The 16,308-nt window shown below is 38.3% G+C and overlaps 1 protein-coding gene across 1 annotated transcript in view; it reads right to left on the minus strand.

Moving 5' to 3' along the window:
- Positions 1-1,089: 1,089 nt before the first annotated feature.
- The window catches only part of fa2h (fatty acid 2-hydroxylase), a 67,628-nt gene continuing 52,409 nt past the window's right edge, over positions 1,090-16,308 (minus strand). The window contains exons 2-7 of the mRNA XM_061917406.1: positions 13,686-13,805; positions 8,648-8,790; positions 7,609-7,709; positions 7,340-7,512; positions 5,267-5,519; positions 1,090-3,766 (exon numbers count right to left, since the gene is read on the minus strand). Coding sequence (XP_061773390.1) covers positions 3,699-3,766; positions 5,267-5,519; positions 7,340-7,512; positions 7,609-7,709; positions 8,648-8,790; positions 13,686-13,805 — 858 coding nt within the window. The 3' untranslated portion in view covers positions 1,090-3,698. The remainder of the gene's footprint in view (positions 3,767-5,266; positions 5,520-7,339; positions 7,513-7,608; positions 7,710-8,647; positions 8,791-13,685; positions 13,806-16,308) is intronic.

Genomic DNA, 16,308 nt, shown 5'->3' on the forward strand with positions numbered 1-16,308 from the left:
ATATATATATATATATGTATATATATATATATATATATGTATATATATATATATATGAGTATATATATATATATAATGAGTATATATATATATATATTTATATATATATAGAATGAGTATATATATATATATATATACTCATTATATATGTATATAAATATATATATATATATATATATATATATATTTATATATATATATGTGTATATCCATCCATGCATCCATTTTTCCGCCGCTTATTCCCTTTGGGGTCGCGTAAGGCGGAATACAACCTGGACAAGTCGCCACCTCATCGCAGGGCCTATATGTGCATTTATATACATATATATATATATATATATATATGTATCCGTGTGTGTGTGTATATATATACAGTATATATATATATATATATATATATATATTATGTGCGTGTATATACTCTATATATATATATGTGTGTGTATATATATATATATGCATATATATAGATACGTGTGTATATATATATATATATATATATATATTTATATATCATAATAGGTATATATATATACATATATATATACTGTGTATATATATATATATATATACTGCGAGGAGATGGTGACTTGTCCAGGGTGTAAGAGCCTTCTGCCCGATTGTAGCTGAGATAGGCACCACGACCCCAAAAGGGAATAAGCAGTAGAAAATGGATTCATATATATCCATCCATCCATTTCTGCCGCTTATTCCCTTTGGGGTCGCCGGTGCCTATCTCAGCTACAATCGGGCGGAAGGCGGTGTACACCCTGGACAAGTCACCACCTCATTGCAGGGCCAACACAGATAAACAGACAACATTCACACACTAGGGCCAATTTAGTGTTGCCAATCAACCTATCCCCAGGTGCGGAGTACCCGGAGGTAACCCACGCATTTACGGGGAGGACATGCAAACTCCACACAGAAAGATCCCCAGCCCGGGATTGAATCCAGGACTACTTAGGACCTTCGTAATGTGAGGCAGACACAGTAACCCCTGTATATATATATATATATGTGTATACCATATATATATACTGGTAAATCCTATATGTACACGGAGAATAAATATGACATACACCAACATCATAAATATAGAAATTTATTTACAAATACATTTGCATGGACATTTAAAACAGCAACATTAAATGTATGAGATGCTCGAGTAAACATATATTCCACGTTCTTTAATTGAGTAGAAGACAATTTTCATTGCCAGAAACAAGCTGAAATTTAGTTTTTTGTTGTGTTAATTGAAAAATTATAACAGTGTTATTCCAATAGATGTTACATATGACTGCTGTTAGTAACATTTGTTCATTTTTGAAGCCTTTCTAGAGCAACATTTTTGTATTTGAATATTCATGAATAAAAGTAATCAGTTAGGTGAAGGAAATATGAATATTGGTGATTGGTGCTAATTCAACAGCCATCCACCCCTGTGAGCAAAGGTGAGATTTTTCAGTGTTTAGTGAGAAGTAGTAAGTACAAAAACTATTAGATTGCACTAACTGAAAATGTTCATTTTCAAAAATGGTACAAAGCATTGCGCGATAATTTGCATGTTATTTCACATAGTCTATACTTATACAGTATTGTGTAAAATAGTTGATTAAAGTACATTTTCTCTTCAATCAAAATACATAAAGTTGTTCTGCGTTAGTTATCGGTAATGCTTAAGAGTAAACTGTCTGAGGATCCGCCAGCTGTGATCACGACATCATGCTGCAGTCAGATGGTGTTACATCGTCATCTCATAGGGAGCTGCAGTGATAGAATGTAAAAATGATTGAAAAAAAAACAAAAAAAAAAGGTAAAAACAGACAGATGCTGTCACGTAGGATGATGAGTTTGTGATTTTTGACCCCAAAGTCTCCCCCAGCAAGAAGCCTGACAAGCTGACTTCATTCCATCTCGTTTCTCCCTGGCATGGATGCGGATGGTGACATCATCCATTGTGTGCTATTTTTCTGGGAATTACTCCATGTCGGCGTCAAACTTCAGCTATTGACTAACAAATCAGATTTACAAAACATTTTTACATCTTTGTATCGGTATTGATGAAAAGATGACACAAAAAAGTGAACATTAATATCAAAATATGGCCCTTAGAGAACATTTAGAGCCACGGATAGAGAACAGTACACTTAAGACAACAATCCTGGTTAAATCAAATCTAAATTACCCTGAAAAGAACAAACGGTAGAAAATGGATGGATGGATGGATAAAATTATGGATGAATCTTCTAGCAACAACTACAGCAATTTTTGTTTCCACTGGGAGTAGGCACCCAGGTCACACACATATTCTTACCCCTCTGTCCTACCTTTCCTTTACTATTCTCAGGGCATTCAATAGACTACAGCTGGACTGATCTGACCAATCTAGGGCCATGTGTATCGTATGTCTATTTTAATTTTTACACGGGAAAGTCAGCCCTGTAATTCTTGAATCTCCGGCACTTAGCTATGTATGGACTCATTGATCATTTACGAAGTGAGTTTGGAGAGGAAGTGACGCCTGAAAGACGACGCTCACACAGGAAGTGACATCAGAAAGAACGCCCCACAGCCAGCTTTATAATAAAGCGGTTTCGTAACTCGGAGCTAACCCCTGGAAATATGGAGTTGAGTCATCCAGACATAACCGTGTTTCATAAATACCATAAGAGAAAGAGATTACAGCTATTTCGCATACAACACTTCTCAGACGGCAAGAGAACTTTCGAAGGTCCGGCCGGGTCAACTGTGATTCTACTTAGCGAAAAACTTTGTCCATTTGTCGGAGGAGAGACAACAAGAATGCGAGCTCCCGTGGATGTGATAAAAAAGGTAGCGTGTGCTTTGTATTACCAGGCCAATGTGGAAAACAGTGAATGCATTTGAACTGGCAAAGCAGACTGTATCAGTTAATGTCCGCCATGTATGTCGCGGACTCGACGTCTAGGTCCAAAGTCACCAAAAACGAATGGACAATGAAGGTGAAGGCAAAACAGTGAGGAGTGTCCTGACTAGATATCTAGATCCCAAGTTTGATTAATGTAAAATGTCTACTAGCATGAACTGCTGAAGGCTATTTAGTTGAGAGACAAAACGTCTTCTAAGACATACCGAACAGTCCAGTTGGGATCGATTGAATGTCCTGTGACTACAATGACCTGGGTGAATGAGAATATCCACAGACATATCTTATTCACTCCCACTATTCCACTTTCACACACCTTTTGTCACTTTCTTTGTCCTCTTTTTCTCTCCAAGCAACCCTAGACGCCAATTGACAGAACAAGATTTAGCAACGATATTAGAATAAAAAGAGGTTTTGGTCAGAGAGCTTATTCATATCATAACAAACTTAAGGGTTGCAGTTGTATTTTATGGCATTCTGACTAGCCAACATGCCACCTGAGAGGGGAGGTCAGTGTGGTTAAAGGAGCAGCAGTGGTGGATGATGATTGGGCTCGGGGGAAAATGGCACAGAAACGCCTTGCAACTGTAAGGGTATGCACACGCCGACACACAAAGAAAGAATGTGGTGCAAACCGATGAGCAAATTGGAATGTGCGGCTGGACTAACTGCAAAGGCTGCAGTGTCATCTTCACTTTGGAGGAGAAAGGTGTGAGTGGATAGAATGTCAGGTGGTTTAAAGGCTTAATGGAAGTTTTGTTGATCAATCTTCTTTCAGAGATCCTTAGGATTAAAATTTCTCATCAGGGATGACTGTGTTGAAGGGCCGGTCCCAGAACGTGGAGGTGATTCCAAAACCTGCAGAGATGGGAATTAGATTTACGGGCTGGACAACACTTCCCTTTTACAAACCCCAAAACCAGTGAAGTTGGCACGTTGTGTAAATCATGAATAAAAACAGAATACAATGATTTTCAAATCTTTTTCAACCTATATTTAATTGAATAGACGGCAAAGACAATATATTTAATGTTCAAAATGGAAAACTTTGTTATTTTTTAGAAATATTAGCTCATTTGAAATCTGATTCCTGCAAAATGTTTTAAAAAGGCAGGCACAAGTGGCAAAAAAGACTAAGAAAGTTGAGGTATGCTCATCAAACACTTATTTGGAACATCCCACAGGTGAACAGGCTAATTGGGAACAGGTGCGTGTCATGATTGGGTATAAAAGCAGCTTCCATGAAATGCTCATTCATTCACAAACAAGGATGGGGCGAGGGTCACCCCTTTGTGAACAAATGTGTGAGCAAATTATCGAACAGTTTAAGAACATTTCTCAACCAGCTATTGCAAGGAATTTAGGGATTTCACCACCTAAGGTCTGTAGTGTCATAAAAAATTTCTGAGAATTTGGAGAAATCACTGCACGTAAGCGATGATGTTACGGACCTTCGATCTCTCAGGCGGTACTGCATCAAAAAGCGACATCAGTGTGTAAAGGATATCACCACATGGGCTTAGGAACACTTCAGAAAACCACTGTCAGTAACTACAGTTTGTCGCTACGTCTGTAAGTTAAAACTCTACTATGCAAAGTGGCCTTCATGTCCTGTGGAACACAGAGAGAAAATAACCATCTGGATTGTTATAGGCGCAAAGTTGAAAAGCCAGCATCTGTGATGGTATGGGGGTGTATTAGTGCCCAAAGCATGGGTAACTTACACATCTGTGAAGGCACCAATAATGCTGAAAGGTACATACAGCTTTTGGAGCAACATATATTTCCATTCAGGCAACGTTATCATGGACGCCCCTGCTTATTTCAGCAAGACAATGCCAAGCCATGTGTTACAATAGCGTGTCTTCATAGTAAGAGTGCGGGTACTAGACTGGGCTGCCTGTAGTCCAGACCTGACTCCCATTGAAAATGTGGGGCGCTTTATGAAGCCTAGAAAACCACAACGGAGACCCCGCCCAGACTGTTGAACAACTTACGCTGTACATCAAGCAAGAATGGGAAAGAATTCCACCTGAAAAGCTTCAAAAATTGGTCTCAGTTCCCAAACGTTTACTGAGTGTTGTTAAAAGGAAAGGCCATGTAACACAGTGGTAAACATACCGCTGTCCCAACTTTTTTGCAATGTGTCGCTGCCATTAAATTCCAAGTTAATTATTATTTGCAAAAAAATTAAGGTTCTCAGTTCGAACAATAGATATTTTTTTGTCTTTGTAGTCTATTCAATTGAATATAGGTTGAAAAGGATTTGCAAATCATTGTATTCTGTTTTTATTTACAAATTACCCAACGTGCCAACTTCACTGGTTTTGGGTTTTGTAAATAACCCTTAGTCCTCACCTGCTCTCTGGTGCTCAAAGTGGTGTTTGACATGGTAGGCCTTTAAGCTGTACATGTAAGAGCCTTTCTTCGGAGAGCCGTAGTGAAGGTAGTAGTGGATCATATCGTACACCACGTAGCCGCACAGTCCCCCGGTAAACACTGATTTCCCAATCATCTCTGGCAGCAGGTTGCACAAAATTGTGTAGAAAGTTACAACCACTAAGGAGGCCAGGCCGGGGGGGAAGACCAGCCTGGAACCATCAAATGGAGACTGGGGAGAAGAGGAGCAGACATGATTCAAGCTGGAGACAATTTATATAATGCCTTTTATTATTGAAAGCAGATTACCATTTACCATCAAATGCATTACTTCATAAATATTCAGCAAGTTACGCCGACGCACCGACTTCCAGAACACAAGAAGTAGTCATTTTATCACAAATAACTACTGTAAATAGAAGAGATGGATGAAGGAGGCGATGCATATAAGAAAGCGAGGAGCCAACACCATCAAAATAAATCAAAATTTTTTTCTACCAATGATAGTCACACGCACACAAGAGGTGTGGTGAGATTACCCTCTGCATTACCCATTCGCTTGTTCACTCCCTGGGAGGCGAGGGAAGCAGTGAGCAGCAGCGGTGGCCGCACTCGGGAATCATTTTGGTGATTTAACCCTCAATTCTAACTCTTGAGGCTGAGTAGAGGCAATGGGTCCCAGTTTCATAGTCTTTGGTATGACTCGGCCAGTCTCAGGGCGGACACTCTAACCACAAGGCCACTGAGCAGGTTAATTAGATGGCATACATGCATCTGCACACCTGGGACGCTGTTCGTCATTGACAATGCCAGGGTGGAGAACAGAAACTATATCAGTTAATTCTACTGTTAAAAAGATGGTTACAGTATTTTTGTTGAAAATTTCTTGAATGAGAAAAATGAGAGCAGAAAAAGTTTCCTCTTGTTAAATACAGTAGACCTAAAGTGTTGGGTGCACTTTATTCAATTAAGATGTGAATGCGTTGGCCATTAATTGTTGGTTTTTTTGCTTGTTTGTATCCACAATTCATTCATACCAATTAGCCTTTACAAGAAATACCAGGAATATAGAAAACCTTACCTTCAGTGTCCATTATTCAGTATTTATTTCAGTCACATTGCTTGTTTTTTTACTGAATTGATTTCAACTCACTGAATAACTTCATGTCATCCATCCATCCATCCATTTTCTACCGCTTGTCCCTTTAGGGGTCGCTGTGGGTGCTGAAGCCTATCTCAGCTGCATTCGGCCGGAAGGCGGGATACACCCTGGACAAGTCGCCACCTCATCGCAGGGCCAACAAAGATAGACCGACAACATTCACACTCACATTCACACACTAGGGACCATTTAGTGACGCTAATCAACATATTCATGTCACATCGTTCTAAAAAGAAAAATAATTGTCCCTAAATCGTTTCGGCAACCAAAAATATCAAATCGAAGCGAATTGTTAAAACGTATCGTTACACCCCTAATATACACAGATGTTTTCATTTGTAACCGAGACAATGCATAATTATCAGATTTTTACCTTAGATTAATATAAATACAGGGGATCAACACAGTTTGCGTCAATCTTCTTGAATATTATCTTATTATACATTGACACTCACAATAATACCTCTCCCGTCCAAAGGCAAAACCCAGTAACTCAATTTTGGTCAAAACTGAGCTGATAATAATTTTGGAGTTACTAGGTGATATGCTTTACATTAGTGTATGCAATATTGTAATTTGTTCCGTAAGTAAGCTGTTACGCGCATGGCAGGACCTAGCAACTACCACATAACCGCGTAGATACAACAGAAAAACCTAGTATCTCAAGGGTATCTCTAGAAGTGAGTTACTAGGTTCTGCTTTTGGACGGGAGACCTGGTATTACGTGTCAGGACATTTACTGTAGATAATTGGTAAGTGGTATGAAAACGTAGGAGAGCTTCATTGGCGCAAGTAGTTTTGTTTTTGCGTGCAGTTGTTCCTAAACATAGTAGAATGAAGAATTGTCCAAGTCTTTGTTTTCAAAAGAAAGCCTCTAATACAGTATGTACCTTGTGATGCTGCCCATGCAGGAGAAAGTGTAGCGTGATGAGGTAGTAGTTATGAGCTGGTGGTTTCATGTGAAAGACAAAGCGATGGATGCAGTACTCGATGAATGACCACATGAACCAGCCCAACAAGAAGAACATCAGGAAAGTGTATTTATGGACCATAACAGAGAAATCTGTGGATACACAGACACACACACAATATGAAAAAGATAAATGGTATGTGCCAATGAGAGAGCCTTAGGTGGTTGAGTGGTGAAAACACTTGTTACCTGAGGTGATGACAATCCTTGTGGTGCCTTTTGCCAAAGAGGTGTAGCAATACCAACAAAGATAAAACACAATAGGAAGCCACACTACTGGCACCCAGTACCTGTTGTTACGAGAGAGAAAAAGAGTGTGTCCAAAATGTGGAACAAATACAATCAATTAGTACTTAAATAATCATTTATCCGGGCAGAAAGGTGGAAGAGGGGTTAGTGCGTCTGCCTCACAATACGAAGGTCCTGAGTGTTCCTGGGTTCAACCCCCGGGCTCGGGATCTTTCTGTGTGGAGTTTGTATGTCCTCCCCGTGACTGCGTGGGTTCCCTTCGGCTTCCTCCCACCGCAAAAAAAAATGCACCTGGGGATAGGTTGATTGGCAACACTAAATTGGCCCTAGTGTGTGAATGTGAGTGTGAATGTTGTCTGTTTATCTGTTTTGGCCCTGCGATGAGTTGGCGACTTGTCCAGGGTGTGCACCGCCTTCCGCCCGATTGTAGCTGAGCTAGGCACCAGTGCCCCCCGTGACCCCAAATGGAATAAGCGGTAGAAAATGGATGGATGGATAATCATTTATCCACTTCAGGTTATGGATATATTTGTATAAACGTCTGGAAATCTTTCTTTGACAAAATAAATCCATCCATTTTCTACCGCTTGTCTTTTTTGGGGTAGTGGGTGTTGCTGGAGCCTATCTCAGCTGCATTCGGGCGAAAGGCAGGGTGTACACCCTGGACAAGTCGCCATCTCATTGCAGGGCCAACACAGATAGACAGACAACATTCACACTCACATTCACACACTAGGGACCATTTAGTGTTGCCAATCAACCTATCCCCAGGTGCATGTTTTTTGCGGTGGGAGGAAGCCGGAGGGAATCCACGCAGTCACGGGGAGAACATGCAAACTCCACACAGAAAGATCCAGAGCCCCGGATTGAACACAAGACTACTCAGGACCTTCGTATTGTGAGGCACATGCATTAACCCCTGTTTCACCGTGCTCCCCAAAATAAATGTTTGTATTAAAAAAAATTATTTTAGTCTTACCAAGAGGTCTTGGTGCTGGCCTCCATAAAAGGGTTTCCAAAGAGTCTGATAGGCCGGTCGACTGGCTGGTGAACCCAGGCATCATATTTCTCTCCTAGGTGGCCCACCTGCCATGCCAGTGGCTTCCTCCAGTCCACCAAATCCTGACAGGACCAGATCATGACAAAAAGGCATGAAAGTATTCCTCACATCCAGCAGGTGGCAGCAGAATGTTGCTTAACAGGTCAGACAAGGAAACAATATATTCTGTGTGTGCAGTCACAACTGATGTCCTCAATGTTCAGTTGGTAGTACTTAACTATTCAAATTTTTAATTTTATATTATATCAAGCAGCCACATGTGGTGAAGAACATGTGTAGGATGTGTCGTAGTAGGAATGGAGGAGTTGTACAGAAGTCATCATTGACATACAAGCCCATTTAATAAAAAAATACACTTTAAGGAGAGTGTTTCAATCTTTAGAATGACTATGTTCAGGAGACCATAGAGCAGGAGTGTCAAACTCATTTTAGAAAAATCTACTCCCAAGTGGGCTGGACTGGTAAAATCACAGCACGATAACTTGAAAATAAAGACAACTTCAGATTGTTTTCTTTGTTTAGAAATAGAACAAGGACATTCTGAAAATGTACAAAACATAATGTTGTTGGGGTTTTTTTTTACACTTACATGTTGCTGTTAATCATGTATTCCATCTTTATTTGTCGTTATTTATTCTTTCTGAATAAATTATGTGATAATGTTATTCAGTCAACTCCTTCGAGTTAATTTTCAATCTATCAAGATAAAAAAAAATTACAGGATGTTATTTATGTACACCGTGATTTGGTGGCATGTCCAGGGTGTACTCCGCCTTCTGCCCGAATGCAGCTGATATAGGCTCCAGCACCCCCTGTGACCCCCAAAAGGGAAAAGCGGTAGGAAATGGATGGATGGATGGAGGGCTCATTTTCTTCGAATGGTGAAATAACATCGTGTGGTTTATTTGTTTGCATATGTAGCATAATCTACAAAGATACAAAGAATTGCTATTGCGACATCTGGTGGACACATTTAGAACAGCAGTTTCTTTCATTCAAAAAATTCGGCTAATTTTTATACTTAGCAAACTCATTTCGCGGGTCGAATAAAACCTGTTCGCGGGCCAGATCGTATGCTTGACACCTCTGCCATAGAGGATCACAGATTACTACACGGGTAAGAAAGTTTAAATGCCAAAACTTTCTTCACGGACAAAGACAAGCTGGCCTTTTTACCTACTGTAAAAGTGCAGATTGTGTGAATAGAGAGGGATACCTAAAGTCAAGTCCAAATCGCTTACCACTGGGATTTGAAAATTAGGAAAATATTGGCTGATTTTCTAACCACATGTTTTTTTTATTACCCGTCTTTAAAGTTAAGATTAAGTTACAGTATTTATATTCTACTGATGACTGTCTTTGAATCCTAAATCAAGATAGCAGTGATAAATTTAATTATTCCCTAATATTGGCTCTTTTAAAAAAAAAAAACCACAAATAAATGTGTTTTTTTGCCCTGAAAAAGGAACTGCACTTTTTGGGGGAAATTTTGCCTATCACACACAATACTTATTTGAAACAAGCACACCCTGCCTTCCGCCCGATTGTAGCTGAGATAGGCGCCAGCGCCCCCCCGCGACCCCGAAAGGGAATAAGCGGTAGAAAATGGATGGATGGATGGACAATTAAGTTTTTTTTTAATGAATTCTTACTTTGTAAAGAAACTCTAGAAATAGTAAACAAACAATGAAGGTAATAGGATTCAATCTATTTCACCTATAATATATCCAAAAGCCTCAATCAACATTTTATATATATACTTTCTGTAAGTATATATGTAACAGTGTAGCAGGGACACTTATGACAACAAGTACTATTTACATAATTTAGTATTTTTAAGCATTCAAGCAGCGCTTTAATTTCACAGACGAATCACGTTTTTTTTTTTTACTAATTATGGCAGACTTTACGAGGGCCAACAATGACTACTTTGGGACAAATGATGACCCAAAACCTAATATTTTTAGCTTGAATATATGGAGGATGACTTACATGTTATAGAAGCTGAGTGATAAGCAGATCCAACTATACTGAAACACTAAGCAACATGTAGCAGTAGTTGTAAGAGCTGAACAAGAAATACAAACTATTAACATAATAAAACACTCACATGTTTCCATCTCCCGTTTAGATAATTAATCATACACCTCACGCAGTTTAAAAAAAAAAATGGTCACAAAATACTGTATTTTTGTCTCTTTCTCACGATCTGTGGGTCTAAGTTGAATATCAAAGTTGACCAACTTCTCGGCTTATGAGTTATAATTAAGTACAAACTTTCTCCCAACTCCGAGGCGATGTAACAACTCACCGGTTCAGGATGTCAAAAGCTGCAAAAGCCAGTTTCCTCTCTCTAACCAATGCGACGTGTTACTAAAAATAGTTCCTCAATCAATATCGCTAGTACTTCGTTAATATGCAGATCACTACATGTAAATGGAATATCGTTGGCGGTTTTTGGATGTTTTTAAAGAGCTTTATGGCTTCATTGTTAGCCACCTCGTACTTGCCGTTTATTACAAATTAGATTGCAAAAAAAAGAAAAACATTTGTTTTCTTGTCTTCCATAGGGGTTGAGCATGATGGGCAAAATTCCCAAAAAAGGGCAGTTCCCCTTTAAAATCAGTGACTTATTTCCTGAGTTTGTAAACAATTCCAAAAACTAAAATATTTTGTGATAATAAAAAATATGAATCGAATCACTGTACTATTGACCAAACACTGATACTTTACTCGGTACCGTTATTGTCAATATTTGTATCGATCAATCACTGCTGTTTATATTCAAAAGCTCTAGCTTAGCGATGGGCATGGTTTATTGTATCCTCCTACATTGTGTGAAGCGTGCTAAGCTAGTCCTTGTCTTTTAGTGATACTTCTAAAATACACAGTTTAGTTGCCGCAGTAAAAGGCGAGGATTGCTGACTTTGAAACGGCTTTGTAGTGTGGAGGGACGTTAACCGCTAGCTTGCTAACGAGGCCACCGTTATTCTCTTCCATCCATCCAACCATTTTTCTACCGCTTATTCCCTTTTGGGGTCGAGGATGTCAAATTTGTGAGACACAGATTGAATGTGTCATCAACGTGCATTATCCCGATATAACAATAGTATTAAAAGCTCAATCTTCTGCTTAATTTTTATAACATATTGGCTATATTGTGCAACCCTAGTTTAGCTGTTACTTCACAATCATGACTGACAAATGGCAAACATGTTTTCTTTAAGACAAGCACGAAATATGGTTATGGTTTGAGTTTATTTAGAACATGCATACAAGTACAACATGAATCATGATACATCACAATTTCCAGTTTTCCTTTTCAACATGTTCGAAAAGGAGTAAGAAGAAGCAAAACATAGCTAATCCTACCCATTTTAAATCATATAGCAATTGCTAACACTTTTGTTCACTTCCTGTTCTCAATTTATTCACAATATACTCCATAAATAACACAATTAAAATAAAAAAAAATAAATAAATAATAAATAGTGAAGTAGGTTGTATTTCTAATAATGAGATGAGTATGATTATTAATATGTTCTAAATATTTATCATGATTCTTCTTCTTGGTATTTTGTAAACACTTAAAGTTTGAACAGTTTCTTGAACTGCATCATATTAGTATATTGTTTGGTTAACTCTTTATTTAATCCCTTCCATAATTTAATTCCACATAAAGATATACTATAGGTTTTAAGTGTTGTAATGTGCATGCGTTAAATTTTTCTCTAAGGTAATATTTCTCTTTTGTTGAGAAAAATTGTTGTACGTTCTTGGGTAGCAAGCAGGACATTGTCTGCTTTGTGCATAATTTTAGCCGTCTGCAAATTCACTATATCATTGAATTTCAATATGTTTGATTCAATAACTAAGGGATTTAAATGTTCTTTGTATCTAATATTAAGTGTTATTTTAACTGATCTTTTTTGCAACAGAGTTATTGAATGAGGAGTACTTTTGTACGGTAGTTATTTTCCCCATACTTCTACACAATAACTCAGTTATTAGCGAGTAGTAAATAATATGACATGTTTTATGATATGTTTATGTGGGCAGAGAAAATGCTGTTCCAAAAAATAAGGAAGCACAGTACTTTATTTTTGACAAAATAATAATATAGTCTAGTCATCATTTTTGAAAGGTTAGGTCCAAGTCCAAAATAAGCATAAACCAACATAAGAAGTTTCCAAATCCCACGTTGCCATTTAGTAGCAGTGGTATTGTGACCCAGGCAAATTATTTGTAATTGTTTTTAAAATCTTCCTGGGGATTGTTAATACACCTCCAAACCTTTAATATTCCAGCCATCACTGGTAAATATTCATCCTGAATGAGGGAAATACTAGACGTACAGCGTGTTTGTTGGTAAGAACAAAAGGTAACTATGCTGGTTTCCGTGTCTAATATTGACAGGAACATAAGACAAAAGGAAACAGCCATGTTTGAAGACATCCATTTGGTATCACATTCACAATATCAGACTCCACTGAATACAAACATAAGCAAAGCAAACCTTGTTTTCATAACCTTTCCAAATATCAACATGATATAGACACCAGTAGAGGGTTGTTTACTTATGTTTGCTATGTTGCTGGAGTAAACTGTTTATTGTTGGAATTATATTACCTTGTAGGAGTCTATGGTCAATCATTCATGAAAGTTGGGACACATGATGGCATTGTTAACTTCCCACTGAACTTTGGATAATATAATGTACTATATTCTAAATGGAGTGAATCTTGGGATCAAGGTAGATGAGATACACATTCCCACAGACTCCAGGGAGTAAAAACACAGATTTGGAGAAAAGCAAGGTGAATAACCTTACAACCAATTACCCCCACTTAAGTAAACACATACCGTCACTGTCCACTTGTCCACTTATGCTACCAGTGGTATACTACATTTTGTTCTTTCACAAAGATGATTTAAAACTCCAAAGCAGTTTTTGTACCTTATCCAGGTCTACAATGCTGCAACGATTGTGTGGACCCTCTTCTTTCTCCTTTATTTCAGCTGTAATTTCTGCTTTCTCTTCCATCTGCTGGTTAGCTTTTCTTCTGTCTCTCAGAGTCTACAGAAATGAGAGAAAAATAAAAAGATTAACATTTCCTTTTAAGTGAAGAGTAGCCGTGTAAGAATACAACAGGTACAGTAAATCACTCGGGGCACAGAAAAGGGATTGCCGGAAAGCTAAACAGAGAAACTCAAAAATCTAAGTTTATGACATTTACAAAGAAACGTGATGTCTGTTCAACAACACTTTGTGTAAAAAAGGGGTATATTAGTTTTCTGAAATCATCACAAACTGTAGCAACATGTGCGTCCTGTTTGCTGCAGTTATAGTAACAAACCCTCCAGTTTAATTGCCCTTGAAACTATGTTCAACATATAAATGTAAGTTTGCAAAAATGTTTTATGATCAAGTTCAAGGCATTAAAATAAAATAATTCAAAGAAAAAACAAAATGTACTCTTTAGCCAGCATTGCACTCCTGTAAAACAGTCCAAGAGATCATCTGCAGTCTAAGTCCATCATTATGCTGCTTTGAGGAGTTACCCCCTAGATTTATAAAGTCTATGCTAAACAGTTTGTTAACACAATTCACTAATCATTCCTGTTTGGCACTTCCTGTTTGCTGTTCGGAGTTTGTATGAGTCTGACTTTTTTCAACATAAAACTGTCGAGTTTAATGATCACTTTGTGCAAAAGCAGCACATCCTTTATGTACTGTAGCTCGGGTTAAGGGCTTCACTGTGTCGTGACATTTTGCAGTTTGTGTCAGTCAATGCTATGAACTAGCACACCAAAGCCAGCTAACGTTAGCAGCCTGAGATACAGTTTTGTGGTTTTCTTCTGCTACTGGATGCTTCGGTGTATAAACTATCGCAATGCCTCCACCGAGGAAAGGCCCGTCAGTGGAGAAGTTTAAAGAAATGAAGCTAACACTACAATCCCTGTGCAGCGATGTGACTGCGTTCAGAGCAGAGAAGGAGCAGCTTCTGGAGCTACTTGTGGAGTTGAAACAGCTAGGCCTCCAGAGTGTGGAAAAAAACTGGCGCATTGTGAACCTAGAGCGGCGAGTGGTGGAGGCGGAGCTGGAGCAAAACTCCTGCATGAATGGTGTGGTCAACACCGGCATCAAGAAGACCAAGGCGCGCTCCTATGCGTGTGCGGTGACCACGGACAGCAGGGGGCCCAGCAACCTGAAGACGAAGTCGGTGGAGCTGCAGGTGGCTTCCTATCTCCAGGGCAGGGGGATAGAGATGGACCTGGAGCACATCAAGATATGTCATCCATTGCCCACGAAGAACCAGGGACTAACCAGCTGTCATCGTGAGGTTTAAAAATCGGAAAACGAAAATGTCACTACTGAAACGAGGACGCAAACTGAAAGGTACAAATGTTTTCATGAATGAATACTTGACAAAGGAAAATATTGACCTAGCAAGGATTGCACGGCAACTTAAAAAGCAAAGCAAGGTTCAACAAACCTAGGTAACTAACTATAAAATCTTCATCAAACTAAATGGGACACCGCAGGAATGAAAAGTGTTGGAGGTGAAGAAAATAGAAGATCTTGATAAGTATTGACATTGATACATTGGTATCAGTGCAGCTTTGTGACATTTAAATAATCTCAATGCTATCCACAACAAGAACACATACCACACCAAGTATTGATATGGACATGTTACAGAAGATCCTACAACATCAACAAAAGAAACTGGAAATAGGTGAGTATCAAGAGCACGCCAAAACAGAGACTAATATTGAGATAGACACTGATAATAATTATTCTCTGCGATTGTTAAAAACTGTAATTATTTTACCCATGAACAATATGAAAGCAGTGTAAAATCAGAACATAGTCTGTCAATTATACATTTCTATAGTCGAAACATGTACACTAACTTTGAGGCTATCAAGATTTACTTGAAATAATTTGCTTATCCATTTAGCATTATAGCATTTAGTGAAACCTGGTTCAACAATGATAAAGGTATTGAATTTTGTCTGAATGGCTATGAATTAAGATATACAAACAAAATAAATAACATAGGAGGGGGGGTTGCTATGTACATTCATAAATCTGTTAAATTTCAAGTTTCAACAAATATGACCAGAGCAGATGATAGATTAGTTTAATGTTTAACAGTGGAAATTTTAAATGATAAGAAAACAAATATCTTTATGAGTTGTGTATACCGGGCACCGGGTTCAAGCATAGAAACTTTCAATAAGCTGTGAACCGTAAAAACATATTTATCTGTGATGATTTTAACATTGTTTTGTTAAATCTAACCAAGCAAAAATTGTTGATGACTTCAGTGACACAATGTACAATGTCCAACCTCAACAAAACCAAGCAGAATAACGACAGATGTTGCCACAATCATCGACAACATTTGTATTAACATTATGGGAAATCAAATCACCAATAGCCTATTTATTTGTGATATCACTGACCATTTACCTGTTTTTACTTTGTATGACTGCAATCTCAACAAAACCAAAGACACTATGGCAAAATTCTCTAACCAAATAATAACTGAGGAAACAATCCGTGCCCTAAA

Source organism: Nerophis ophidion, linkage group LG12 (genome assembly GCF_033978795.1).
Source record: "Nerophis ophidion isolate RoL-2023_Sa linkage group LG12, RoL_Noph_v1.0, whole genome shotgun sequence".
Classification (NCBI taxonomy): Eukaryota; Metazoa; Chordata; class Actinopteri; order Syngnathiformes; family Syngnathidae; genus Nerophis; species Nerophis ophidion.